This window comes from Calidris pugnax, unplaced genomic scaffold (genome assembly GCF_001431845.1).
Source record: "Calidris pugnax isolate Ruff unplaced genomic scaffold, ASM143184v1 scaffold132, whole genome shotgun sequence".
Lineage (NCBI taxonomy): Eukaryota > Metazoa > Chordata > Aves > Charadriiformes > Scolopacidae > Calidris > Calidris pugnax.
Genome location: NW_015090910.1, coordinates 2328412 through 2355989, shown reverse-complemented (window position 1 = coordinate 2355989; position 27578 = coordinate 2328412). Strand labels below are relative to the sequence as shown.

The 27578-nt window shown below is 44.9% G+C and overlaps 1 protein-coding gene across 2 annotated transcripts in view; it reads left to right on the top strand.

Annotated features, from left to right (window-relative positions):
- KCNQ5 (potassium channel, voltage gated KQT-like subfamily Q, member 5) overlaps positions 1–27578 on the top strand; it is a 73663-nt gene that overhangs the window by 11586 nt on the left and 34499 nt on the right. The window contains exons 2-5 of one of the 2 annotated variants that reach the window (XM_014949359.1): positions 1588–1714; positions 18155–18330; positions 18746–18871; positions 25734–25844. In XM_014949359.1, the coding sequence (XP_014804845.1) occupies positions 1597–1714; positions 18155–18330; positions 18746–18871; positions 25734–25844 (531 nt within the window). In that variant the 5' untranslated portion in view covers positions 1588–1596. Of the gene's footprint in view, positions 1–1587; positions 1715–18154; positions 18331–18745; positions 18872–25733; positions 25845–27578 lie in introns of those variants that run through there. The other variant, XM_014949360.1, reaches the window with a different exon arrangement.

Sequence of the window (27578 nt, the reverse complement as noted above, 5' to 3'; positions counted from 1 at the left end):
AGAATTAAGTTGAAGTGTCTTGCAGCAGAGTGAGTAAAAAGAAAAACTTTAACAATCACTCATTTTTCCATGTGTTCTTCTCTAACAAAAAAATGTGATGTTTTCTTTAGCCGAGTTTTATCAGAGGGATCTCATTCTGCTGTTGTGATTTAGGAATTCAATATGGAATTTACAAAACTGGAAAGGAAGGCTCTGAAGAAGGTTCTGAAAACTCTTTCAGTGTGATGTAGTTCTACAAGCTGACATGTTTTAGGAAGGAATACTACATTTTCCAATTGTTCTATGGCAACAGAAGCAAATTAAATTCCCAGTGTTTGAAGGTACTGCCAGTAATCCTAAGCTGGTAAAACACCATGACATGACACACTAACAGTGCCACTTGTTCAGGCAAATTAGTGCCTGAGTTGACATATGTGATATTTACTGCTTTATTGGCTTGCGAAGTTGTAGGGTCTCACTGTCTGAAAACTTGCAGGGTTTTTGTTGGGAAAAAGTCAGTATTGGATCAAACTTCCCCTTGCAAATATTTCTCTATTTGATTCATTCGCAGTGTGTTCTTCCCAGCACCATACTGATCCTCATCCTGTAGGAATAACAGATAAATTGGCTGACAAGGAACAGCTTTCTGCTGGATGTGGAAATACATTCGGTTGCCAAAGAAAATACAACTTTCACCCTCTTCTTGATGAGCAGCTTAAGAAGGTCCTTCAAGTGCTTTTCTCCTTCTTTTGGTTAACACATGGATTTTTACTTTATCATTTCAAACCCCAGAGCTTTATGATGGCATTCCAGGAGAGTATCCAAGTGAAGTTTCCAGTTCCATAGCAGTGTGTACATACTAATCCCTGCGTGTTGTAGGGATTCCCATTTCCCGAAGGAGCGGAGCTGGACTGTGCTCCCTGCTCCATTGCTGACACTCTGCTGACCTCACTCTTGTGTTGAAAATTTTCTTCCAATAAAAATTACATATTTTTTTATGCAAGGTCGATGCTATTGAAATGGACAGGCTATGAGGTTCCAGTGTGAAAGGAAAGCCAGCCAGACAAACAATGCAAGACTTCTAAATGTTTTCCTTACCCAGTTGTCCAGGGACAGCTATGCCTGGTGTGAATGTTCATTTACTGTCGTACAAACAATTCCAGACCCCTCGTATGTAATTACACTTACGTTTATCTTAACCTGCTTCTGGGAACAAACTGATTTCCTAATTGCGGATATTTAACAAATATTCTTCACTAGGTGTCTAAGGTACCTGCGCTCTCACCCTCAATGTCCAAAGTCATTGAGTATTTTTCTTTGGTATTTTTTGAGTACGATCCAGCCCTTCAGTGTTTCATAGTTAGGAGCCAATCTTAGCAGCTATTTAATGTTATTATTCAGGTGAGATTTGGACCCTTCCCCAGGAAGCTCTGGGGAAAGTGATTTGTGTGTAGGTGGGCAACCATCCTGGGGAACGGGGTCCCCACTTTGGCTTGGGGTCTTCAGGTGCTCATGGTGAAGCTGTTGCCACGTGCAATGCTCATGAGTTTCCTGATGCTTCGGTGCTGGTTATCTGTAACAGGCGTTTTTCTTATTTTCCGTCCCTAGGAATTTGTCATGATTGTTGTCTTTGGTTTGGAGTTTATTATTCGTATCTGGTCTGCTGGATGCTGCTGTCGGTACCGAGGATGGCAAGGACGGCTGCGCTTTGCGAGGAAACCCTTCTGTGTGATAGGTGAGTGTCCCAGCTCTGCTTTCTTTTAAGATTTAAAAAAAAAAAAAACAAACCTCGCCCTTCTGTTTTGCTTCTGAATGAAAACCAGTGGAATCGGACTTTGTTTACCCAGAATAGCTGTGTGTCTCGTGTCTCCTGCCCAGGGCTGAGGGACCTGGGCTTGTTGGGGCTGGGGAAGGGATGGCTTCGGGGGGAGCTCTGGGCACTCAGTGCTGAGGTCTCCTTAAGAGACCTGTTTCACACCCATTACTTCTCATGTGTTTGTTTAATTATTTACTTACTCAACCATTCAGTTGTTCTTCCTGCTTGTTGTTACAATGGAACAGTAATATTTTAGCAGGCTTAGTCTGTTTACTATTAATTAGATTTGCTCTGTATCTCCAGCAGATCTGTTCTCTGCTTATTTTTGTGATCAAACACACATCACATACGGGAATGGCCTAAGAGCTAGAAATAATAAATTTGAGGATTGCCTGAAGGGTCACATTCAGCCAGCTCTTATGTTTTTCCATTAATAAGCTAATAACCAGAAAAAAATTGTTCAGGGCCAAAGCTCTGGGCTGACATTAGTCACTGCCCTGACAAATTAGTTCATTGAGCAGCTCTGGCTGCTAATGGGTTAGTAACGATATCTATCAAATTATTTGACAGTTCCGTACCCTTGTTTATTTATGTGAAAATGGGAATAATAGTGCTGTATTAAGCCTTGACTTGTATTGTGTTCTGTGTGGGGAGTTACCTACCTCCTCCTTGTTTTCTCTGCTTGTGTATGAGCTTTTGTAAAGGGCTTCCAACAGGCCATCCCAGGTACTTTGAATGCACTTGAAGATGTGCTTACTCCTGCAAATCCTACATTTCCCAGGGATATCGGTCCTGGCTGTTAGCACGGTAGGGCAATGTTGCTGTGTTATGCTGGGTTTTGCTGTATTATACTGTGTTATACTGTACAGACATGTAGAAAACAAGGCAGAGCATCTCCTACCTGCTGGGTGCTCCCATTCCCCCGGGAAAATCTGTGTCTGCCTCTGTCTTAGGGGGAGCCGAGCTCCCCTGAAGGTCCCTGCTGTGAGAGGGGACATCTGCCCGCTGGGATCCCCTCCCTGTGAAGCCTGGCAGGGAGCACAGAGCATTTCTCCAGGGCAACCAGGCTTCCTGGGGGTCATTCCATGTATCTCAGCGTGTCCCTCAGCAGTTTCCCTGCAGCTGCTTCTGTTTTACCTCTGGTCGAGCCACAGCAGGATGGAAATGCCACAGGTTCGAATTCTGTCGAGGCTGCAGAATGAACAAGTTCCCAACAGGAAGCTTAAGCCCATTATCTGTAATCAGGCCCTTGAACTCCATGGCTGGCAAAGCTCGTTTCAGAGCATTAAGTGATAGCGGTGGCTGTTGCATATTGCTGGATCTACTTTTCATTAATTAGAGTGGTAATGAACCATCATACTGCACTTTTGTCAGACCTTTATAAACAAATCCGTATCTAGTGTGTTACAAGATCTGCTGAACTTTTAATTTGGATTAATTCAATATATTTATGTAATGATACGTTGTGTGTCTGTCACCTTGGTATTTAGACACATTATATAGTTAAAATACAGACAGACAGTAAATCTGCTGCTCCTGATAAACAATATAAATAGCCCCTTTCCAGTATAATTTGAACTCTAAATAACCCAGCGATGGTCTGTAATTATAGTATGTGCTTGACCAAGGAGACACATCTCACATCACATCTCATTAAAAATCCTGGCAAAACTCAAGTTGCAGGAGGAGCAGATCCCGTGCTGGAGGGTCTCCTGCCGGCCTGCCCTGAACCCAGCACAGGAACACGCTCCCACTTCGCTCCAGAAAGTCCTCTGGTAGTAGTAGGGGCAGGACGATTGGAAATAGAAAGTTCATCAGATAATTTCAGCAGCCATAATTACGGTTAAATCGGTCCGGTCCCAAATTGTGTAGGTTTTTAAAACTAATATTTAGTGACATATCTTTGTGTTTGTCAGTCCTGGCAGTGCAGTTTTTAGAAAAGCATAGGAGAAAAATAGTGTCTTCTCCTTATCCTCTCTGGGCCTTGCTCTTCCGCAGTTCCTCGTGCCAGCGCTGCCCTCCCGCTGGAGCGGTGCCCTTTGCTGTTGGGACAGGCATTGGGCTCTGGGCTTTGCCTAGAAGTTGTGTGTCTGCTCTTCAGAAGAAAACTGCTCGTTTGGTGAATGCAGTTGATTCTTTTCCATTGGGCAGCTGTGAGTTCCCACCTGGCCATTCTGTGATTCTGTGATTCACATCTCATCTGCGTGAGGCTTGGAGTTTGGGGTGTGGATCAGGGGCTGAGCTTCTTTTGCATCCTGGGCATCTGCTGAGTTGCCTGGTGGTGAAGGAGGTCAGCCAGGCCAGCACAAGATTTCTGATGAAATTATTTTCCATTGAAAAATAGGGATTAATTGAAATCAAAGCAATTCATGGAAACAGACCAATTCCCTTTTCCCAAGGAAAGGTGTTTTATACTCAGTTTGGATCTTTTTCTCTTTATCACCAAAATTAGAATCACTCTCTCACCCCAAAAAATGCAGAAAAGCCAGTAATACAGTTTCAGGATAAAGTATGGTTAAATTCTTGCCCTGGTAGATTTGGAGCAGGAAACCACAATCTCTCAGTGCCATTGAAACTATCCAAACATCAATAAATAACTCTTAATTTGTCCAGAGAGAGAAGCTGATTTGCCCTGTCACCTGGTGTTCATTGTGCTTACCTGCTACGTGAGAAACTTTGGTTTTGTTCATCCAAAGAATAATCAGTCATTCGTAAACAGACAATTCCCCCAGTACAAATTAAAAGAGATCCACACCAGAATGGATGAAATAGGTTAGAGCACTGGGATGTGAAGACAGGTTTGTGACAGAAAGCCTGATAAAAGCCAGAGACCTTTTACTAAAAACGAATTTATTTGTGAAATTAGAATCACTGTCTTAAAGGCTATTGATGCTGTTTTCCCAAGCATGCGGTAGTTATGTACATTCCAAATAAGACTGATATAACTCGGTACCTGCACTAAAATGTTTAGTGGTTCCTAATTCAGTTCACTTTTGTTAGGAAAGTCTCCTAAAGTCAAATGTCACAGTTAAATTATTTCGAAATAATGAGGTGCTCTCCCCATACCCGGTCAGATTCTGTAAATGATTTATGGAGTCTTTCAAATGATTGGTGATCTCTCATATTTTAACCTCAGAACATATACTTTATATATGATACTTATTATTATTAAACTCTATATTATAAAATACTGTATGTTGTGAAATATCATATATTATAAATGTATATTATAGAATTTCCAGTGCTACTTATGACCCCAAGGTCTGAGTGACTTGGAAATCTACATTGAGGAGGTAAACAACTGACAGGCCAGGCAGCAGTCAGCACTTTCTGGTGTTAGACTTGGTATGTTCAGTTTTGCTCACATTTTTTAGGGATTGGCTTTAACCTTGTTGCTGCTGGAGATGCTCAGGCTTTCTCTCGTGGTGTCCCAGCCTCCCTCCTGGCAGCCCAAACGAAGGGATGTGGAGAGGTCTAAGTGGAGTTATTGTCTTGGCAAGTACTGCAGAAATCCTTCTAGAAGGGTTTGAGAACCCTATGCAGAAGTAGGATAGGGTAGGATAGGATAAAGTAGAATAGAATAGAATAGAATAGAATAGAATAGAATAGAATAGAATAGAATAGAATAGACCAGACCTAGAACTATCATCTAGTCCATCTGCCTGACTGCTTCAGGGCTGACCAAGTCAAAGCATGTTATTAAGGCTGTTGTAGATGGGGTAGATCACCCCAGGTATTGCATTGTGGGCAACTACCTCATTCACATTTTCCTGTAATAATTGCACTTTTACTCATCCTTGTGCACAGGTCACTTTATTTCTTTTACATTCCCCCTGCAGCACGTGACAGCAGGCAACGTGCTGCTATCTGATATTCTTATCTTTGCTGCATGACTTTCCACCTCTTTGGTGCTTTTAGTTAATAATTATTACTCTTATGCCTATTTAGTTTTGTGAGTTTATTGCTGTCTGTGCTGAACACTAGTTTATTTCTGTTCAGGCTGTTCTGTGTGTGGAGAGAGCTCTCCAGGAAAAGGCTCGTAGATGCAGTTGGTTAAAAACAGTGGTTTCAGTTTGCTTGGCTGTATTGTCATCTAGAAAAATAGGCATTTTCAGTTGCTTTTGAGACGGTGTTGTTGTCTTCAAATGCAGTTTTCTGGTGTGTGCTCAGCATTAACTCACTAACTGGCGATGCTGGCAGCTTAAAACACAAGTGTTGCCCGCTGTTACCTCCAGTGCAGAGGAATGGGTTGCCAGGTGTCTTCAGCCAGCCTTGCAACCAGCTAATTAGTGATCACAGAGCTTGAAGAAATTCAGTTTCCACAGATGTTTCCATTCTTTTGTATCCCTTCAGAGGAGTGTGTGTTGCCACCGGCACTGCTAAAGGGGCTGATGGGCAGAGCAGTCCAGTGGGAATTGCAGGAAATCTCTGTTTTTCATGTTCTTGCCTTGAATGGCTACACTCCAACTGCTACTTCAGGAAAAGGCTTGTGTACAAGAAGAGAAAGTGCAGTTTTTTAATTCCTCCTTTTTACAGCTGCTGTGTTAAACACAGCAATTAGAAAGGATTTGACAATTGTGTAACAGAGTTATAGTATTTATATCTCAAGTTTAATACGGCTAAGTAGAAATATTTGCATATTTCTAGAAGGCAAATTGGGCCTGTTCTGCACATTTTAATTTCCTCCCTTCCCTTCCCGCCCCTAGCTCTTAGCCCTGGGCTCCCATAACCTGTAGTCTCCTCTTAAAGAGAAATGACATTTTTTTACCTTTAAGCTTGTGCTGATAACTCTCAAAAGTGAGGATGTGACCTTTCCGCTGATGGATGATATTGCTGTCCATAACAGCTCCCAGGAAGGTGTCCACCAGATCTTTTTCACATCAACCTATGTGAGCTCCGAAATGGTGTAAATGCTTATTTGGAGAGGTTCTCACACAGGGTGTCATGTATCTGAGACCTCATTTTGGGGTTGCCTTCCCTTGGGTTTGTGAGAGGGCCACCAGATGATGGCTTTTTCCCTCTTGGACAAGTGCTAAACAGAGCTTCTACGTCTTTCTTCACACCTCCCACACCAGGAAGTCCCGAGAGTGGCTGCAAGGTGTTCTCCAAATTCATTGTTTTCAGGAATTCATCACTTTCAGTCAACACTGAGGGGCTTGTTCCTGCCTTCAAAACTTGCACTGGATAACTCATATAGAGGATACCTTCTGCTCCCCCCCCAAACCTTGTGAATTTAAGAGATTATTAATACTGTCTCTTCCCTCCCCACCCACAAACAGGCCTTTCCTCCCCCTCAGAGACACGCTCTTCTTTCCCCTGCTCTTCTCAGCATCTTTGCGTCTCAGTGTCTGCCTCACACCTCACTTTCACCCTCACCCCCTGGATTTTTCCGTTCCTGAGGTTTTTGGGCTTCGCTCTGTGCACAACCTGGGGATGTCTTAGATGGACACCTCCGGACTCCCCGCCCGCTGGGGATTTTAGAGTATGATTAAAAAGGCTGTGAAAGAGCAGGCTCCTGCCTCCAGGTTCCTGCCTGTGTGGTCACAAGGACCCAGCACAGCTAAAAGGTGAAATTCCTGAACAAGAAGTTGGTCCTGTTTTACCTCGGGCCAGGACACAGGGGACAGCACTGCTTCCCCTGGGACTGCATCACCTCGCAGCCCCATTTGGTGTCTTCCTACAGGCTGACTAGCACCAGCTGCCTCTTAAAAAGGTGTTAATACCTGGTACCTGTAGCCCAAGTAGCCACTCGCACCGTGTTTCTGTTTGGACGTTGGGTAATCAGTGACTGACTCACACAGGAATTTGGATCCCCTGAAAAATCTAATCCCAGCAATTCAGGGGAGAAGCATCCAGTCTTGCCTTTAATTTGCCCTGGTTGTTCCTTTATATCCTGTGGCGATGTATTTTACAAGTTAATTGCATGTTGTATTTCTTTTTATCAGATTTAAATTGCCTTTTGATCTCACTTTTATAAGGAAGGGTAAATAGGAGGCATCCAGCAGACCTTGCCTGCCGCTGGTTTGCATACCTCTATCTGCCATCTCATACTTGTCTCCTGACTAACCACCCCCAGATCATCCAGCCCTTTCTCCAGACACAAGTCTTGCCATGCCTCTAGTTATTCTGGTTTTTTCTTGCTGATGACTTTGTGGTTTGCTTGTGGCCCCACCTAATGAGCCTCTTAATTCGTCAGAAGCGTGTCCATCCTGCTGCCTTTCCCTTCAGGGTTTTTTCTCTCCACAACAGTAGGTTTTTTTCACTAAGGTCTGCTACCATCAGACATAATAAAGCGACCAGCAAGTCCTTTTTTCCCAGGGCTTGTAAGTTACTGGGCAGAAAAAAATGCAGATTTAGGGGAAGGATCTGCCTGTGTTACTGATGGTTTGGACACAAATTGGGTTGGTGAACACCAGGTCAAAAACATGGGTTTAAATGTGTTTCTGTCAGCCTGTCTTAAAGCCAAATAAAGCTCCTACTGAATAAATAGTGCTTTATTCCTTCTGGCAGGTACGTATTAATAATGTTAAAGATCAATTATTGGAAAAGGCTAATAAAGCATATGTCCATGAAGGGCTTGCAATTGAACTTAATCTTAGCTTGCAGGAAGCCCTTGGATTTTTAAGATTTATTGAGCCAGCTGTTAATAACATAAAGATGTTTGCTGAGGACTTTTTCAGTCCATAAAAGAGTGTGTACTCAACAGGGCCATGAACTGAAATTGCTAATGGTAACAAAGACAGGTGAAATGTTCCCATTAATGTTGTTATTCTTATTGGAATTGAATAAAAAATGGTAACCATAACTACAATTGAAAATTTAGTACTTGTTGAGCTATTGTGATTCCCAGCCCACAGAGAAGTATTTTGGATATGTACAACAAAAGGTAAAATGACATTATTTTTATATATTTGTCATCATGACCTGAAAGTGTGCTACCTCTACACAGGAGCAATGTACTTTTAGTACGTTGACATAGCAATAACATTGGTTGATCCATATTTGGCAATTAAATTAGGATGTCATTATAAAACCAAAACAAAAATCCCATCTTCTTCGTTCTGGAATTTCATAAGGAATATTTAGTTTTCACATCCCAGAAATGTCTAAGATTGACTTTTTGAAAACATTCCTTGGTTTTCCGTTTCAAAAATTGTTTGACCTACTGAGTCCAGATTTGGTGTATTTGATTAGCTTTACTAACAAGTGTCTTTGACTTGTTTCCAGTTTTGTTTCATTGCATTGTACGGTAAAGAGCTTTACTCAAGGTGTAGAGAAGGCAAATTAAGGTGCCTGTGAAGAAAGGGATTTGCTGGTGCTGCTTGGAGTATTGTAGACAAGGTGTAGAGAAGGCAAATTAAGGTGCCTGCGAGGAAAGGGATTTGCTGATGCTGCTTGGAGTATTGTAGACTGATAGAATCACAGAATGGTTTGGGTTGGAAGGGACCTTAAAACCCATCCAGTGCCCCCCCTGCCCTGGGCAGGGACACCTCCCACCAGACCAGGTTGCTCCAAGCTCCCTCCAACCTGGCCTTGAACCCCTCCAGGGATGGGGCAGCCACAGCTTCTCTGGCCAACCTGGGCCAGGCTCTCACCACCCTCACAGCAAAGATGTTCTCCCCCAGTTCTCATCTCAATCTCCCCTCTTTCCATGTAAAACCTTTCCCCCTCCTCCTATGGCTCCCCTCCCTCATCCAGAGTCCCTCCCCATCTCTCCTGGAGCCCCTTGAGGGACTGGAAGAGGGGCTCCAGCCCTCCTAGCATCTCCATGGCCTCCTCTGGCCCTGCTCCAACAGGTCCATGATGTTGGTGGCCCCAGAGCTGGACACAGTTCTCCGGGGGGTTCTCTCATTCCCCCAGAGGTGCTCTGCAGTACTAACCCCCTCCCCAGCACCCATCAGGGGGCTCCCACCAAATCTGCAGTTTCAGCAGCAGAACTTGGTGCTGCAGCTCATCCTCAACCCTTCAGTTTTCCCCCTAAAGCCCCTAAACTTGCAGTTGAATGCGGAGTGCGTTTGCCATGGCTCTCAAAATACCTGAACCATAACCTGGTCTATGTTATGTTGTGTGGGGGTTTAACGCCGCCCGGCAACTAAGCACCACACAGTGGTGGTTTTATAATATAAATACATATGTCTTTATAGCATATGTTATTTCATTATTACGTGTTATATTGGGTATATAAATACATATGTCTTTATAGCATATGGTATTTCATTATTACATGTTATATTTTCTATATCATGTAAATAATACTGTGTATTATTTTACATGCACGTTTTAAATCGGTATTTATTTTATCTTAAATAATTTTAATTCCTACTACTTTCTCTTTGCCAGAAATGTTAGCTTTGCATGTTGGTGAGCGGCTTTTCTAAGCAGACCCACTTTGGCTGCGTATAACTAACATCTACCCTACAAAGAAGGTGCTTGCATTTCCAGGAGGTCACTTTCATTTCACATGAAAATATTTTGCTCACTCAGATGATTCCACTACATTGCAAATTGAAGTCTATAGATGGAGAGAAGGATTAAAGATCATTCATCTCTTTTGACCCTTCACTGAGTATTGCTTAGCTGATGAGTAAGAAAAATTCGAGTTTCTGTGCACAGATGAGTTTTAGTGGACTCCTTAGGACTGAGGTCAGTGTCTGATGTTGCCATTTTCCATTGGTAGAAGAAAAAAAGAACCAATAGCATAGAAGTAGCAACCTCTGGATTTTTTTTAAATTCCGCTTCAGTGCCTAGGCAGTATTACACATTTTTTTTATAACTTCCCTCTCTTCTGTGTGCCACTGTCATATATCCCTATCTTCCTGTTTTTCAACAGCAATAAAAGTCAATTTTCACACTCATCTGTGCTTATCTCTGCGAATTATCTTGATATGCAAAACTACTTCACTTTCCTGCTTCTAAAAATACCAAGTTGTTTTGCGTCTTGAAAAAAAGGTCACAAAAGGAAGTGAAATCCCCGACTTGTTTTGCCTGCAGTGACCGTTGGGATGGTTTCCTTCCAGAGAATTTAGATACTTGACAACGCAAAGACCTTTGGGCTGGAGTGACAACAACATCTGCAGAAATCAAAGAGCCTCGTCCATCCCAAGAATTTCCTGCCGACATCCTGCCAGTTACTTTGACTGGGAGGTGACGATTAATCATAACCTGCCTGGCATCCCAGCGCAGAGACCCGAGCCCTGAGCAGGGGGAAAAGCTGTTCCCGGGCAGAGCTGGAGGTGGGCTTTGCCAGGACTCTGGATCCTGAGCCCCGTTATCGTTAGGATACGCCAAACTCGGATTGTTTCCTATGGCTGGGGGGTTTTGTTGTTGGTGTTGTTGTTCAGGCTGGTTGTTGTTATCGTTGGGACCTTACGGCTGTAAATTTGCTCAGCTTGCTGTGGGTGGTGCAGATCTCAGCTTCCTGCCTCTCCCAGATAGCGCTGGAGATGTTCGGGTGATGTCATTCAATGCATGACATTAACCTGCCTTTTTACGGGCAAAGAATAATGCTCGAGCGTATCCTATTCCAGAGGGTGAATTCGGGTGACCTCAAAAGACCAGAGGTTCCCAGAGTAGTCTCTAAAACCCAGTTTGTGGATTCTGACAGCCTTGCCCATGCTGAATTGAATTGTCCTTTATCAGTAACTAGTTCTGCTTCTTCCAACGGGACCATTTACAAAATATGGTAACACGTATCGTCTTTCTGAGCATGGTGATACTGATCTTCTCTCTATTCAGAGATTTAATTACAGGTTTAGTGCTTTAAAAAAATTTAAGTTAATATTCCAGACATTTTAAAGATAGAAATATTTTAAATTCTTGGTTTCTGGGTTAAGTACTTCTGCAAGGTCACTGGAAGTTCAGCCCGTATTAGACCAAATTCTGCTGCCATAACTATGTGAAATACCTGCCTGATTTCATAGCAAGGGAACTGTTCGCAGAGCAAAGGAACTGCCACCTGGTAAAAACATTACAATTTGCCTCTTTTCAAATTAGCTGTTGCAGCATGCTCTAATCATGAGGTTTATTATTTGCCCTCTTGAACCGGCGGAGGGAAGTGGTTAATCCCGTGTTTGAAGCTGAAAGCGCTTTCACAGCCAGTTACGGTGAAAGGACCTTTTCCATTCTATGACCTTTCTCAACAAGTGCTCAAGGAATAATGACACAATTATTTCCCTCTCTGAATACCCCTCTATTAGGGTATTCAGAAGCCTTAAACTCTATGAATGTCTTTTTCTTTTCTTTTTTTTTCTAGCTAACCCGCAGGAGCATAAAACACACCAATGCCCGATCTGTTACTAGGGCTGTGCAAAGGGGCTGCTGTTCCCATAGAGGAGTTTGGATCAACAAACCTTTTCTTTTAGGAATCTGAAAAAGAGCAGCCTTGTTTTCATGTGCTGATGTATGGCTGAAGTCGGGCGTTGGTCACCAGGCTATACCTTAAACTGCTTTAAACTGTCCATTTATATCAGTTTAGGATAGAGCCCGTGGAATATGTTTGTGGTACCGCGTTCCTGTGGTGTGACGTGCTCCACGTCGTGTGTTGTGGTAACTTGGTGCTGTGGTGTCTGATTAAAATTCATAGTACATTCCTACATTGATGGTACCCTCCGGCCCCGGGCAGCTAACTGTGGGGATTATTGGAGGCAAATTGCAGGGAGTTCTGAAAACAGCAATGAACACCATGAAGCTACTGGGAGCGCTGGTATATAAAAAGGTATTAGAAAAACTAGAACCCTGGTCATTCTCTTCCTGTTCTGGTTTATCATCCCTCAGAACCGGAGCCCTGGTTTCTTCAGGAGCAGCTCTGAAATTCAGGATAATGGGTTGTCCTGAGAACTGTTCATAGGAAATGACCACTACAAGCCATGGCTTTTCTCTGGGCCACGGATAATTACTCTAGCCTGAAATTAGCCCTTAGAAGGACAGCCTCAGGGTAGCCCGGATTGGGTCATACTGTTGCCTGTTAATTTCCTTTGGGAGTTACTCAGCTGCAGGCTGGATGAACCACACTCTTGGGATTTTCTGCTTATTCCTGCAGTTTTGGGGGCAGATGTGTCCCACTCTTGTCCTAGCTCGTTGCCCCTCTGGGCTGTTCTGCAGCCAGAGCAGACACAGCAATTGAAACCACGGCTGTTTCCTCTCTACTCTCAACAAAGATGTGGGAACTGGGAGCGTTTTCTGTGAATTTTTAGCAAATGCTGTTTGGATGATATAGCGATGATCCTAAAACAATTACAAAGTGTTCATTTTCTATGCAGATACAATTAAAGAAAAAAATGCCACGAGATCCGGTTTAACCTGTATTGGCTCAAGATGCCATTTTTATTTAGAAGGAAAGGATGTTCCAGCACAACAGCATTAAATGCAGGTAGCAGGAAAAGCTCTCCCTAACGACTTCTTGTACACTCAGACTTTGAAGGATATGAAAAAGAGAAAGATAATGCAGATTTGTGTGTTAGTTTGAGCAGGGGACAGATTGCCATTAATGACATTTCCTAATATCATCCTGGCATTCTTTCTGTCGTCTTAGAGGTTATCCTGATGGCATATCAAGGTTTTGGGACGTTTTGCAATATCCAAGTAAAGCTTCTGTGTTCATCCTTTTACCTGTACAGCTTGGGCCCCTTGGCATGATGACTCGAATACTGTAAAATCTCACAACAAAGTCCGTGGCAGGAAATTTGCATTGGAAAAGTCATTAGCAGTAACACAGTCCGTTACGACGATTTGTGGTGCCTCCTTTTCTATCGTTACGAGTGTTTGAAGTCCCAGAGTGGCCATGGGCAGTGCGTGTAGCTCAGAAATGCCACCACTTCCCACCCATAGCCCAAGTGAGCAGGGTTTCTGAGGGAGCTTGTGCAGGGTGAGGGAGCCCTGCCGTGGTGAGGTGGGGAGCTCAGGCTCCCATACCCCCCCGGGGGCTATTCCAGGTTCAGGCTGTCACATCACCAGGCTTCAACTACTCATCTTTAAGTAAATGTCACTATTTTAGTGAGACTGGACAATACACCAGTGTAATCTATTACACACCTGAGTTCTGGGTTCATCTGTCTTTATTTTTCGGGGCAGCCCCCCCGTTGTTAACACAGTGGCTGTCAGCTAAAAAAAGCCTTTGCTGAGTTACTGCTAACAACATTTTCATGTAATCTCAAGGGTTTTTTGAGGGCTACAAGATGAAGCGTGTGAAGCGGAAGAATTCATTGTTTGAAATCCGATTTGAAAGGAAGTGTTCAAAAGTGAGCATTGCAAAAGCTGCTGAGGAGATGGGAAATCTCAGGCTGGAGTTAATGAGGGAGGATGCTATCTGTGAGGGGGAAAGTAAGAGTGATGTTTAAAGAGTGAATAAAATCATTATCATAGCTGAAGAGACACAATGTTTTGGGAGATCGTACACAAGATATTAGCTTGGAAAAAAAATCAACAAAGTAAATGGATATCAGAAACTTTGTCTTCCAATAAGTCATTGCAGAGAAGTTGGGGATTTTACTGCCCATTACTTGCTCTCTCATCCCAAACTTCCCTGGTGCTTTACAGCCAGACACAGTGAAACTCGAGTCCCCATTAAATTAATTGAAACATTGCTATTTACTTTTTCCTGATTTTCCCGTTTTGCCACTAAAAGGTAAAGAGGAAAATATTGATAGAACTTTGCTAAATCCTCCTTAAAATACAGAAGTGCCATGGGGATTTTAGCTAAATTCAAGTGGAATATGAAAGGAAGTCTAGAAGAATATTTTGCTCTCTTACTTAAAACAGGACAAACGGCACCTGAGGTGTGTTTGATAAAAATGTGGCAAGGAGAGAATCATAGAGAACTTAGCTTCCAATTTTTCCAGAATAGGTAGGTTTAGACAAGAAAACCAAGCGAGTTTAACACATTGAGAATTGACTTTCAGTGTTGCGGGCTTTTCTTCGGGCTCTGATTTCATTCCAAGAAGGGTTTATTTTGATTTATCCTACACCTGTTCCTGGCAGGCTGGCGTGACGTGCCTGCGAGGGGAGCACGGCCGGGGGGGCTGCCCTGGGCTACGGACTCTTCCCTTCCCTCTTCCCAGCCTCAGGAGCTGGTGTGGGTGGGTTTGGGGGGGTCCTTGTGAAGAGATGAAGAAGATGAGAGAGTGAGGTGCGAAAAAGCCACCAGCAGCAGGGGAAGGTTCTCCTCCCTCCTCCAGCTGCTTTCCAAACCTGTGCCAGCCTGTGTTCTGCTCACCCACTCCTCTCCCTCTCCTCCCCTGCCTCTCTCCATCCCTGCCCTCCCTCTAGAAGGGGGTACACACCTGGATAACGTCCTTGGACCAGTGCTTTAAAAAAAAGAGGAAAGAGAGCTATGCTGCTGTTGGCTTCTTCATCCCTGGTGGTCAGAGGGGACCGGAGCCCCTCGGTGGGACGAAGGGTTCCCAGCAGCGCGGGGTGGATGCTGAGCAGTGCTGGCAAAGCTGAATTAATTTGAATTTTTTGCAGTGGGAGGCCTGCAGTAAACTCCATGTTATAAAGCAAGCTGCCAGAGCTGCTGGGATGGGAAGGAATAAAGGCAGAGACACATCATTGACTTTTGTAAAGAACTGCCCAATCGGGAGTGGTTGAGGGTAACCAAAACCCTCTGGAACCACTTGAATAATTTCTGGACCAAAGGCATAATTCCTATTATTTGGGTGACCTGAACTCTTTTTTAAGTTCTAATCATGATTGCAGGAGTACGTGCTGCTTTTCTAACGACACCCCATGTGCTGGCAGCCCGTCGTGGCTCATTAGAGATGGCTGTTGGGCTGCTGGGCCACTCAGAGCGGGCAGGAAGGAGCCCAGCTGACCTTGGTCATGGCAGGGGCCGGGGACACTCTTCCTTCAGCACACCCGGTGTTGCTCAAGGCTTTCTGGCACGCTCCGCATGAGCCTCAGGTCCGGATAAACACACCTAAATATAGACACTTGCTCGTAGGTGAGTCCCTGAGTGCTCCCTGTCCACGCTTGCGGGACAGTTGGTCGGGATCACGTAGACGTGTCCCTTGTTACCTGATATTCCCTGCTCTCTGCTGACTTCTCCTCAAGGGCACAGCCTTCCCAGGTCCCAGAGCATAGCGGCCGGACGGAGGGCATGTCTCACATACCTTAAGACATCTCAGATGGCACTGGGTGAATAAATGGGGGCAGCTGAACCCAGCTTTTCCCGTGCCAGGGCCCGGGTGGGAGCCCTCCCCAGGATTAGCTGCACCTCTCTCAGCTGCCGTGGCTTCCTTGTGCCTGCTTTGCGTGAGGACACCTAAATTTAAACCTCTTCACGTGGAGCTGAATCCCACCCCATCTGTCTTTCTGACCTCTTTGTAGAATCTGGGACGCCTTTAACCTTTCCTGGTCAGTTTACCCTGTTTCTGAGTTCTCACCCATCTGGTTCCCCCACTCTCGAGTGGAAACACCCGGGGACACCTTGCCCATTCCTGGCTCTTCCTGGTCTCTGAACTTGTCAGATTTACATCGAGAAGCAAAACCAGCTTTTTTTGGTAGCCAGCTCTAGAGTAGCCTCCTGTGATCCACCGACGTAGTAGCCAAAGGCATTTTAAGGGTCAGAAGGTGGGCCTGACCTAGCACAGTGTGTCCAACGGTGGCACCAGCCAACAGTGGGCAGTTTTGGGAGCAGGGCGAGCACACAGCCATCTATCTCCATGAGAGTCTCCTGGCAGCCTCCAACAGCCTGCTGTGTGGAGACCTCCTGAGCCAGAGGTGGGCCTTTGGTATTAATTAGCCCAGGATTAAATTACCCCCCATGAGATGATCCTACTGGCTTTGAACCCGTGTCAGCTTTTAGTGTCTGGTGATGAGGATTTCCACAATTTAACAGGACACTCCTTAAACCAGAGGTTGTCTGTGGCTTTGAGTTGGAGTAAGAGGGCAAAGCCATCCATAGGTGAGGCAAGAGTAACCCAGGCTGTTTGCAGAATGAGCCAAGGCTGTTTCCTGCTGTGCTGGAGTAGGGTGAGTGGAGTCTTCTGCTGGCTTGTAGGTACAGCCAGTCTCTTGCCACTCGCCTGTGGAGAACTTCTCACTTACTGGGCCATTCTTGACTTGCAGGAGCTACCCTTGGGACAAGACAAGTGTTCATACCCAACACAAAAGAAGCAAAACTTGTGTTGATAAGAACTTGCTTTCAGTTCTTCTTGTTGTTATTATTATTAAGAAGTTCCATCTCAACACGAGGAGGAACTTCTTTCCTGTGAGGGTGGCAGAGCCCTGGCAGAGGCTGCCCAGAGAGGGGGGGGAGTCTCCGTCTCTGGGGGACATTCAAAACACACCTGGACACGTTCCTGTGGGACCTGCTTTGGCAGGGGGTTGGACTGGATGATCTTCAGAGGTCCCTTTCAACCCCATATAATTCTGTGATTCTGTGATGATGATTATTATTATTATCACCATCATCACTATTATATGTATGTTATTATGTATCTTATTATACTGGTGAAGGTGGGGTTAGATTACCTCTCCACAGAAACATGCAAACACCACGAAATCCTAGCTTTAAACCAGGTATTTCTTACAAAGGCTCTTTAAGCTTTTAAAGAAGGTCAGGAAATTAATGATGGGGCGATGAAGTAACACAGGGCTTGTTCTGTCCTTTTCCACTCCCTGTGCACCAGTGTGTCTATCCCAGTCATTGTAAAAGGGCTTCATGCCATCTCACAGCGCCCGTGTGCCGTCGCTCTGCCTCCTCTCACCCTCTAAATGCTGTTGTGACTCAAAGTGCACTTGGCTGATGAGCTCATGCAGAACAAACTTGTTCTCACCGTTTGAATCTGTGACCTGAAGAAATAAATCATAAGGCTTGCTGGGCTTCAGCAGGCTTCCCAGGCTGCCAGCTAAAGGAACGCTGCTGAGTTGTGCCCCAAAACTCCTGCCTCCCCCGCGCCCTGTTTGTGCTCACAGACAATTAGTGCATCTGCTTGTACGTCCAGTTCTGCTGGACTCCCACCACTCCAGCTGATCTAATTTTTTCTTACCTTTGTTTTGGTTTTTTTTGCCTTTTTGTAGAAGAGTTGCTATGGGAAAAGATATAAAAGGAGAAAGTTCTGGTCCCTCTACTAACGTGTATGGTTTGCTCCATCAGGCTCCAAAGCTCCTGCGTGAGGTTCCTTCAGCGCTGCTCCTCCTGTCCATACGTTTTCAGAATTCCTACCCTCAGTTTTCACCCTGGAAGTTCCCAAGGCGTTTTTTGACACCTCCATCCCCACCTCAAACAGGATTCTCAGTGCCTCAGATTCCCAGCCGCTGCAGGAGGAGCCTCTCCCTTGTCCCCTCATTCAGCTCGTGTACATGTTTGTGTTATTTATTGGTACTTGGACATTAATGTTTTCTGTAATATATTTCTTTCAGACATCATTGTTCTCATCGCTTCAATAGCAGTTGTTTCTGCAAAAACTCAGGGTAACATTTTTGCAACATCAGCACTGAGAAGTCTTCGTTTCCTACAGATCCTTCGTATGGTGCGCATGGACCGAAGAGGAGGCACTTGGAAATTATTAGGTTCAGTAGTTTATGCACACAGTAAGGTACGTAATCCTGGAGGCTGGCTTCCATTCCTGCACTTGATGTGATTCAACAACACAAATGTTTATCAGTTTTGAGCAGAATACCTGAAATTTTCTGAAGCAATGTCAGTTCTAATGGGCATTGGCACAGACACATCAGGCCGCGCTGAAGGCTCACAGTTTTTAGAATATGTTGAAAGTGCTGTACTTGATGTGCTGTTGTAATTGGATATATATTGGTGAAGTTGCTGGAGCATCAAGCTGTAGGAGTCGATTTGGTCCAGTTTTAGAGAAAATCTGCATTTGTAGGGAAGCATTTGACTTTCAACTGCTCAAATGCCCCAAAAATATATAGATGTTTTCATTATGTCTTCCTTGAAATGCCATTCTCTTCAGTCTTTCAAATGGATATTGATCTCTGATTTCTTTTGTCTAGGAATTAATCACAGCCTGGTACATAGGATTTTTAGTACTCATCTTTTCATCTTTCCTGGTTTATCTGGTGGAAAAGGATGCAAATAACCAATTCTCCACGTATGCAGATGCTCTCTGGTGGGGCACGGTAAGTGTGAAGAAACAGTATGTGCTGTTTAACCAGTGTGACAGGGTGCTTTGAGTTTCACCTGCGGTGGCTTTTAACGTGGTGTATCTTCAGTGAACTGTTTTTGCTGCCAGAAAATGGGTCTGAGACTCTCCCTCCTCCGGGAACTCCTTTGCCCATCCCCAGCCGTTTCACCCCGTCCCGCAGAGCAGCTGGTTCTGTGTTTCTGCTGCAAACCAGAGCCTGGAACCTTGGAGAGGAGAGAGCATTTTAGTTTTTAACCCAGATCCTTTCAGTTTGTAATACGGTCCCACAAGGAGCTGCCGTGATCCAAATCAGAGGGCTGGCAGCTGCAGGGCAGGGTGGCCAACAAATGTCAGGAAAGAAAAAGGGAAAAAAATCTTAATCAGCTTTGAGGTGAAGAGCATCACCAGCACCTGTAGAATGACCTTGTTTCTGCTTCTTTTGCACCTTGGGCACGAAAACCCAAGAATATACATTCCCATTCCGGTTCAGCAGCGTTCTCCAATTATTTTTGCAGGTGTAAAAGCCCTGATTTAGTTGAGCTCGCGCTTAACTAAAAAAAAAATCAATGGCTTTTATACTCTGTTGGAATCTGTGGGATGTAAGCACCTGCCTGGCTACATTTCTGAAAAGGAGGAGGGCTGTATGAATGCTTACGTGCTTAAATAAATAGGCTTTAAATGAACAGTGAAAAACTAGGTTTGAAATGTTGATATTTTTCGGTGGTGTGATGTGTAGGGTTTTTGCTTACCAGTGGGCTGCAGTGATTTTTGCTTACCAGTGGGCTGCAGTGATTTTTGCTTACCAGTGGGCTGCGGTGATTTTTGCTTACCAGTGGGCTGCAGTGATTTTTGCTTACCAGTGGGCTGCGGTGAGAGTCCCTGGGGCAGGGCTGTTCCCGGGCAGCACACAACTCCTCGCCTGCTCCTTCTCCAGCAGCAGAGCAAACACCCTGAGCCCTGACAGCAGCTGGGCAGGGAGATGGTGCCTGTGAGCTCATTAACGCTGACACAACCTACAGCACTCATTAGTCTTCCTGGAATAAGCGTGAGACCCGAAGTAGGCTCTGTCCTCCTCAGAGGGGTCCCAAAACGGAGCCTTCTCACCTCAGACCTTCTGCCAGGGCTCTGCCTGGGCTCGGTGGGGTCCACAGGCTCAGAACGGGTGAAAAAACCTTTCCCAAAATGCTCTGAACCCTTGAAAAATATTTTCAGTCAGTCAGGGTTATATTTTGAGCAAAGATCAAGGTGGGGTCCTGTCAGTAGGACTAGTTTGTGTATTTGAAATTTGTTCATCGAGGGTTAATAACTTGTTACGTATCTTCCCTAGAGGCTTTATTTCTGTGTTTTCAGTGCACAAAACTGAAAAGGATGAGGGGCAACGGGCACAAGTTGGAACATAAGAGGTTCCACTCAAATATGAGAAAAAACTTCTTCACGGTGAGGGTGGCAGAGCCCTGGAACAGGCTGCCCAGGGAGGGTGTGGAGTCCCCTCCTTTGGAGATTTTCAAGACCTGCCTGGATGCTCCTGAGTAACATGCTCTGACAGGCTCTGGGTGGTCCTGCTTCAGCAGGGGAGTGGGACTAGATGATCTCTGTGGTCCCTTCCAACTCTAAAAATTCAGTGAAATTCAGTGAAAACTGGGAGCTGGGAAAGGCCAGACCCAGTAGCTCTCACTTGTGCATTTTCAAGTACAAATACACACAAATGTTTTTCCTGAAACTTGTTGCTTTAGAGCATCAGTGCAGATCTCTCACAAAACACGCTTTTTCATCCTGTGATCCAAACACATAGAAAATTCATGTTGACTAAAGCCAAGAGAGAAGGCTTTGCCCTCAGTCTCACCACTGTCGTTTATTGGTTTTTTCCGCTTTTCTTCAAAAGCTGAGGCCTGGGTTTGGCTTAAAGCTGTGCAACCTGCCTGTCGGGGATGGGGTCCTGTGAGAGCCCCTCCTGAGGCCACGGAGGTGGGTCTGGGAATAGGACTTTTCAGAGGTTGGGTTCTCCAGGCAGGAGCCTCCCTGTCCCAGCAAAGCCGAGTGTGGTGGCTCTGCAGGGGCAGAGATTGGAGCAGGGCTTGGACAGTCCCAGCAAACTCAGACCCAGCTCTGACATCCCACCGAGGCCGGTGTCAGCCCCAGCTCCTCCTCCCCCAGCAGCTCAGGCAGCGGCAACAAGAGCTTTTATTTTAGACTTTGCTTCTCCACTACCTGCTGGTTGGGATTTTTTTTTTTTAAGGAAAAACCCTGCTAAGAAATAATCATTATATAAAGTGGTGCTTAAAATATTTTGTACACTCTGAAGTGAAAATGTATGACTCATAGGTCAGATAAGTAGTGCAACTGAGAAAATAGGAATCTTTGCTTGACATCAGCAGGAAAAACAACAAATTATAATCAAAAACCTGAAAACAATCCACATTGTGTATTTCTGTATCTTTTCTTCTTTCCCCAGTGTGTGACATGAATACATTTAAATTTTTAATGTGCTTAAGTGCACAAAGTTGCTGAAAATCAGTGTTCCCCCTTACCTGTTATCTTTGCCATTTTAATAATAGTATTTTTTGTATAATATGTAAAACAGTATGTGGGAAATGCATAACGTGCTTCTTAGTCACGGTTGTTTTTACTGCCAGAGTAACCCACATGCAGATTTTGAAAAGGTCAGATTGTGTGGCATTCCAGGGGAAATCAATGCCTAATCTCAGGGATTTGTTTATTTGCAGAAGTTGTTCTGACTTAAACCACAGAGTATCTCCCGAATCCCAGCGTCAGCTCTGTGATGGCAGGGCTACAAAGAAAAGACTGCGGTGAAGTCAGGCACAAAGAGTCATCTGAAATTTCAGGCTTTTAGAGGCACTTGTGTGTGTCCCCCTGCTTTTACAGGGCCAGACCCAGCACGCAGCAGTTCACCCGCTCGTTAATTCAGATTATTTGAGGGCAGTGCTACGGTCATTTCACTGACTCCATTTTTGATACCCGTAGTTTTATGCTGAGGTGCTCTGTGAGGAGCTCGGGGTTTGCTTTGGTAGAGAAAGTAGATTCATTCAGCAGAATAAAATAACTGAACTATGTGGGAGCAAAAAGGTCAATTCAAAAACTTTAGTATTTTGAAATCAAAGCAGGCATGGTTTTCTGAGAACGGCTGGTGTTAGCTAGAACGCTGTGTGCTTGTAGCGGCATTTAGTTCATGCGTTAATTAGCTTTACCTGCAAACGTAATGCAATTAAGATTCCTTTGACAGGTTTTCTCGTAAGAAATCACTATTTTCTAATAGTATCCAGTAGTAGTATCCACTCTGGCACTCCACCGTGACCTGAAGGTGAACAAAACATCCTAGGATGAATAATGAATAATACCGTCACAATGATTAGCTCAAATGAGTTAATATTGATGACGTTTTTCCCAGTTAATGTAATGATAGCATGAGAAAACTACATTTTTTTTCCAGCTAATTGATGTCAGGTAAAGATTCCAAAGGTAAGTACTGCTCGCAGAGCATGAAGTGACATCAGAAAGAAATATTGGGGTAGAGGGGGGCCTCCTGGGTCCCATCTCATCTAACTGAGAGCAGCCAGGTTATATAATCACATTCATTATCACATTACCTCACTCATTATTAGCATGTTTATTAGCTCCAGGAATGAGCTAGAACAGAAGTTCTCTCACGGTTGTGAGCTCTGAGTCTGGCCAGGTGGCCTTGGCTGGTCCATCCAGATAGCTTGTTTAGAGGAGTGTCCGAAATGGAGTGGTTTGCGTCTGGCACAAATGACAGGACCCATCCAGCCCATTTGCCCACACAGCAGTGAGATGCAGTTGATTAAACATAGACATACAGTGCCATGGAAGATCTGTTGGACCCTCTGCTGCCTCTCCTCAGGTGGTCCCTGTTTAGGTGCCCTGAGGCATCTCCAGTGGCTCTAGATGCAAGCTGAAGTCCTACATTTTCGGAGAGAATGAGTTACCTGCTGGAGGAATCAACGTCCATTGTGTATGTTGGGGTGACCAGGTCATGCTGAACACCCAAGCATTTTCTTTTCCAAGTTGGGTGAAATGAATCCTATCCAAGGAAACCCTCAAGGGTTAGGTTTATTGTCCTGGTTCAGGCTGTGGTGACCAGACCCAGGGCTGCCCAGCAGGTATCCCCAGAAGAACGTGATTCACACACCTTGTTATTCCTTTTACTCCATCTTGATCCTCTTTTTGACCACTTTTCTTCCTCTGACCAAGTCTCCTCTCAATAAACAACCTGTCCCTAATTACCTGCAAGGGTTTGCTACAGATGTTGTGGTTCTGTCACCTCCTCACTCTTGGCTTTGTACGGCACTGCTGGTGCCGGCACCTGGGTGCTGTTGGCCTTGCAAGACTGTAGTCCCCAAAAGGTCCCAAATAATTTCCTCCAGTCACCTTCGAACCACCGGTGGGACCCAGCCTTCCCTCACGGTGCTCGCTGTGAGGTCTGTCTGCCTTTTACGTTAGTATCTGTGACCTCTGGAAATTTCTCATGCTGTCACCATCTCACCTCGGGTAGTTTTCCACGGCCTGCTCAGTTAATTGACCCTCAGGACTGCGCCGGTCGGGGCCTGGCCAGCGGTTCCGTCATTGGCTTGCAGCGCTAACGAAGATGCGGAGGATTATTCCCGAGCTTGGCCCTGGAAGTCGTCTGGGAAACATTCTCTAGTTGTGTGATGAGAGGAATGTGAAGGGGAGATCAAACCCATTTGTTCAGTGCTGGGTAAGGTGATACGGCGCGGTGCTGACACCTATACGCTCCTGTAAAGACCATCCCGAGATAAAGCAGCTCCAAGTGAGCGAGAAGCCACTGATAGTCTTAATCATAGACTGATACCATCAAGGCTTCAGGACCTAAAAGAATAGGGGGAAAGGCTTTCATACTGTCCTGATATTTTCTTTGGAGAAATTCCAGACATACGGTCTGGCTCCTGGCTTTGGATCGCTCCCAGATGTCAGATCCCAAAGGTTTGAGTTTATCTGTGACTTCTTCGGGAGACAGGTCGGTGGCAATATCATTAATATGCAGATGACACTTAGTTCTGTTTCCTTCTTGTCAGCCCAGGCAGGAGATATCTCTGTACTTTCCAGCGTCTGGCAGAGATAGGGAGCTGGAGAGAAGCCAAGGAACTGGGCTCGTTCCAGAGCTTCAAGCTGCTTCGCGATGGCTGGCCTGGAAACGAATTTTGAGGAACTTTTGTTCAGGGATTCATTTGTTCAAGTGCTTTGTTGCTCTCTGGGTCTTAATAGCCTCAAACTGTTCTGCGCTTGCCCTCTGATGGGAAAGCTGGGAATATCATCTTCAGCCAACCAAGGAACCCGAACCAAGCCCCTCCGCCAGCCGGAGAGCGTGGATCCATCAGCTCGTCCCTGCTGGAGGAACAGGAGCTGTGTTCCCACCTCCCTGCCTCCTCACCGCTCAGTCTCAGCACCCACTGCCTCCTGCAGGCTCTGGGACACATTGGGCACCTCCATGAGCTACCTCAGCTCCCCAAAACAGCAGAAAGGAGGCAGGCAGAGACGTGGCTGACCCTCTCCACCCTCTCCAAAGAATCCAGCAGAAGCTGGGAAGAGGGGTGAGGGCAGGGGAGTGGAGAGGAGCAGGGAGGGGGGGTGAGGCCGGGTAAGCAGGCAGGGTGGTGTGGCTGCCACCAGGCTCCCGTTACAAAACCTGAGACTTGATAAACCACTTGAAATTTCAGCTGCGGCCTTAATTCAGCTCACTCTCTTTTAGTCACTGTGGCTTTCTCAGGGTAAATTACACCCGCAGTTTGTTCCCAACAATGGGAGCAATTAGAAGCACTGTTTACTATCTACGGAGCCCTAAATAGTTGAAATCTAATTACTTCCAAAAGACTTTCCTTCTTTTGTCCTGTGGTGACCCCAGCATTAAATAGAATTGCTTTGGCCGTCTTGCCTAGGAATGAACTTTGAGGAAGCTGGAAAGCGAAATAATGTCTCTAGAAGGCATTTTCCTGAAGACTTCGTTCCAGCCAGAATATTTGCTAAGCCTGAACTTGCCCACATTTGGTACACGATGTAAAATAATTCTCTGTGCACATGTTCTCTGCTAATAGCAGGCCCCAGAGTCCTTGGCATTCAGCCTGCCGTTGTCTATCTTTGTCCTTTAGCGTGGTGTGCCATTGCCTGAGCACGTGGCCCACCACCTCCCTGCTGGCCTTCAGGAACCCCCGCTCTGCCCACACCTTCAGGAACCCCAGCTCAGCCCCCACCAGGCCGTCCCCAACTACAACCTGACCAAGAGGGAAGCGCAGAGATACAACTTTCTCCTGCCAGTCCAGTCCAGTCCCCATGTTTGGCACTGTCACACTGCCCAGGCCAGGAGTGGCCTGGAGAACATTGCCCTGGGTCGGGGAAGACCCTCAGCCACACACAAACTACTATATGATCTCGGTGTAATTTCTATTTGTGTAGTTGTGCAAATACATACAGTTCTATTTCCCTGCAGAAAATGGGTGAAACACCTTTACATCCATGCAGAAGAACACTATTTTCTGCTTGACTCATAATTTCTTATCATTTGCCTCAACTCTGAGACGCCCAGCCTTCTGTTTTATTATTTTAAAAATTCATTTATTGATTATTTAGGTATTTTTCTGACAATTATTATTTATCTCAGTTTTATTCAGTGATAAACAGTAGTAAGTTTTCATAGAAAAATGTATTAATGTTTATTTACGTTTGGTTTTCTTTTAGAAACAACTATATGGATTTCATGTGTCTTGGAATTGCTCTAGTGGAAATGCTGTTTCGTGCCATGGAAATAATCTGCAACTGATCTCCTGGTGACTTCTGGTTAACCGCAGTATTCATTAATTTCTTTTTAGATCACGTTGACAACCATTGGCTACGGTGACAAAACTCCCCTCACTTGGCTCGGAAGGCTGCTGTCGGCAGGGTTTGCTCTCCTTGGCATCTCCTTCTTCGCGCTGCCTGCTGTGAGTATGCCCAGAGGGGCTGGGAGAAGGGAACAGAGACTTCAGGAGTAGCTCCTACCCCTGGTACCACGCAAGGAGCTGAAGGAGGCTCTCTGCCTCTCTGCATGAAGAACTGCTGAGGGTTTTTGCTCTCTGAGAACATCGGGGAACCCCTAGCCAAAACCCAACCCAACCGTCCAGTGTTGCCATCACTCCTTGAGTCTGGGGGACTTTCTTTGGCAAGGACAAAACCGGGAAATAATCCTAAATCAGGCAGCAAACTCTTGCGTAAGGCTGAAATTCCTTTTTTTTTGCTATGAATTGTGGCTCATACATTACTGCTTTTAAGAAAAAAAAAAACCCCAACCCAGCTGGTATGTTTTTCTGAATTAGATTCTATTGAAAAAAAAGTGAGCTGTTTCTAATAGGTTGTCTTGTATGACCATGTTCAGGTCCCAAGAGAGCAGCAGAAGGCATTAAATCAACCACAAGTTAATGTCATTGAATGTAAAAATGCAACTACCATTTTCTGTGAATGATTGTAACTAAACATGACAGTTTATTTATGTTGCTTTTATCAACATTCAGGTGATTTTAATGGAAATGGTAACCATCTAATGACTATAGTGTAGCTTCAGAAATAACTTCATTTTTGTGAGTGAATTTCCTTTCTTCTTTAAATTAGTATTGAATAAGCATTAAATCAGAAGTGACATTTGTATTTTGTTGTATTGCATCCAGTGCAATGTATACAGAAAATCAATATTTTAATAGCTGGGTTCATTATCTGTAGATCACTATAAAATATGAATGTAATAATAACACATTTGTTTTCAGCCATATGGACAAAACGAGATTAACAGCCAGCATTTCCCAACAGCACTGGATCATCCAGTGTACTGCACTCATTTCTTATTCTGAGTACAGAGAGTATTTCAGTAGCTCTGGTGTGTTATAGTGCGTTATAATTATAATACATTACCTGTTTGTGAATCTTTGATATTTAATGGCAGTTACTATAATTAATTCTCTGTGTTGCCAAGTGGCCACTACCAAGGGAGTCAGCGTTAGCAGGGCTACCATCAATGTGTAAAAGATTAATAATCTTACAAATCTCTTACATGCCAGGACTTTTGTTCCTCATGTCATATCTATGTACAGACACCCATTTTCCTCACAAACACTTTTGTGTGGAGTCTGCCTGTAAAACAAGAGATATGTGTAAATCTTGTGCATTTCTGATCTTATTTTACCCTGACTAAGAATCAAGTGGAAATATTCTTCCTTCTAACGCAGACACATCCAGCAGCAATACTACCCTCCTGGCAGCCACAGAGGGGAACATCCTCACTCTTTGGGTCTGTTCAGCAAGAGTCAGATTTCTCTTACTTATTCAAACATAAAAAAGCCAAAAGGGGAGACGTTTCGTCGTCGCCTTTTTGTCAGAGCCTGTAGAATGAACGTTGGGGACTATTTAGATGGCAAAGAGTGAGAAGAAATGGTCTCAATCCGTAAAGCAAGGTGTTTTCTCACTTTTCCAAAAGCAAAATTTGTGATAAGCACCGAAGGTACGGAGTTTGAAGCCCATATGTATCTGGCATATTTGGCAGCCGCTCGTTTCATCGGTCCTGGCTTCAATTCCCCTGTGTGTCCCTGAGCAGTGAGGGGCGGTCGCTGTGGTGAAGCCCTAGACAGTCAGAAGTGGTGTAGCTGGGGAAATCCTACAGTGAAATGTCTGCACAGACCCCGTGTAGC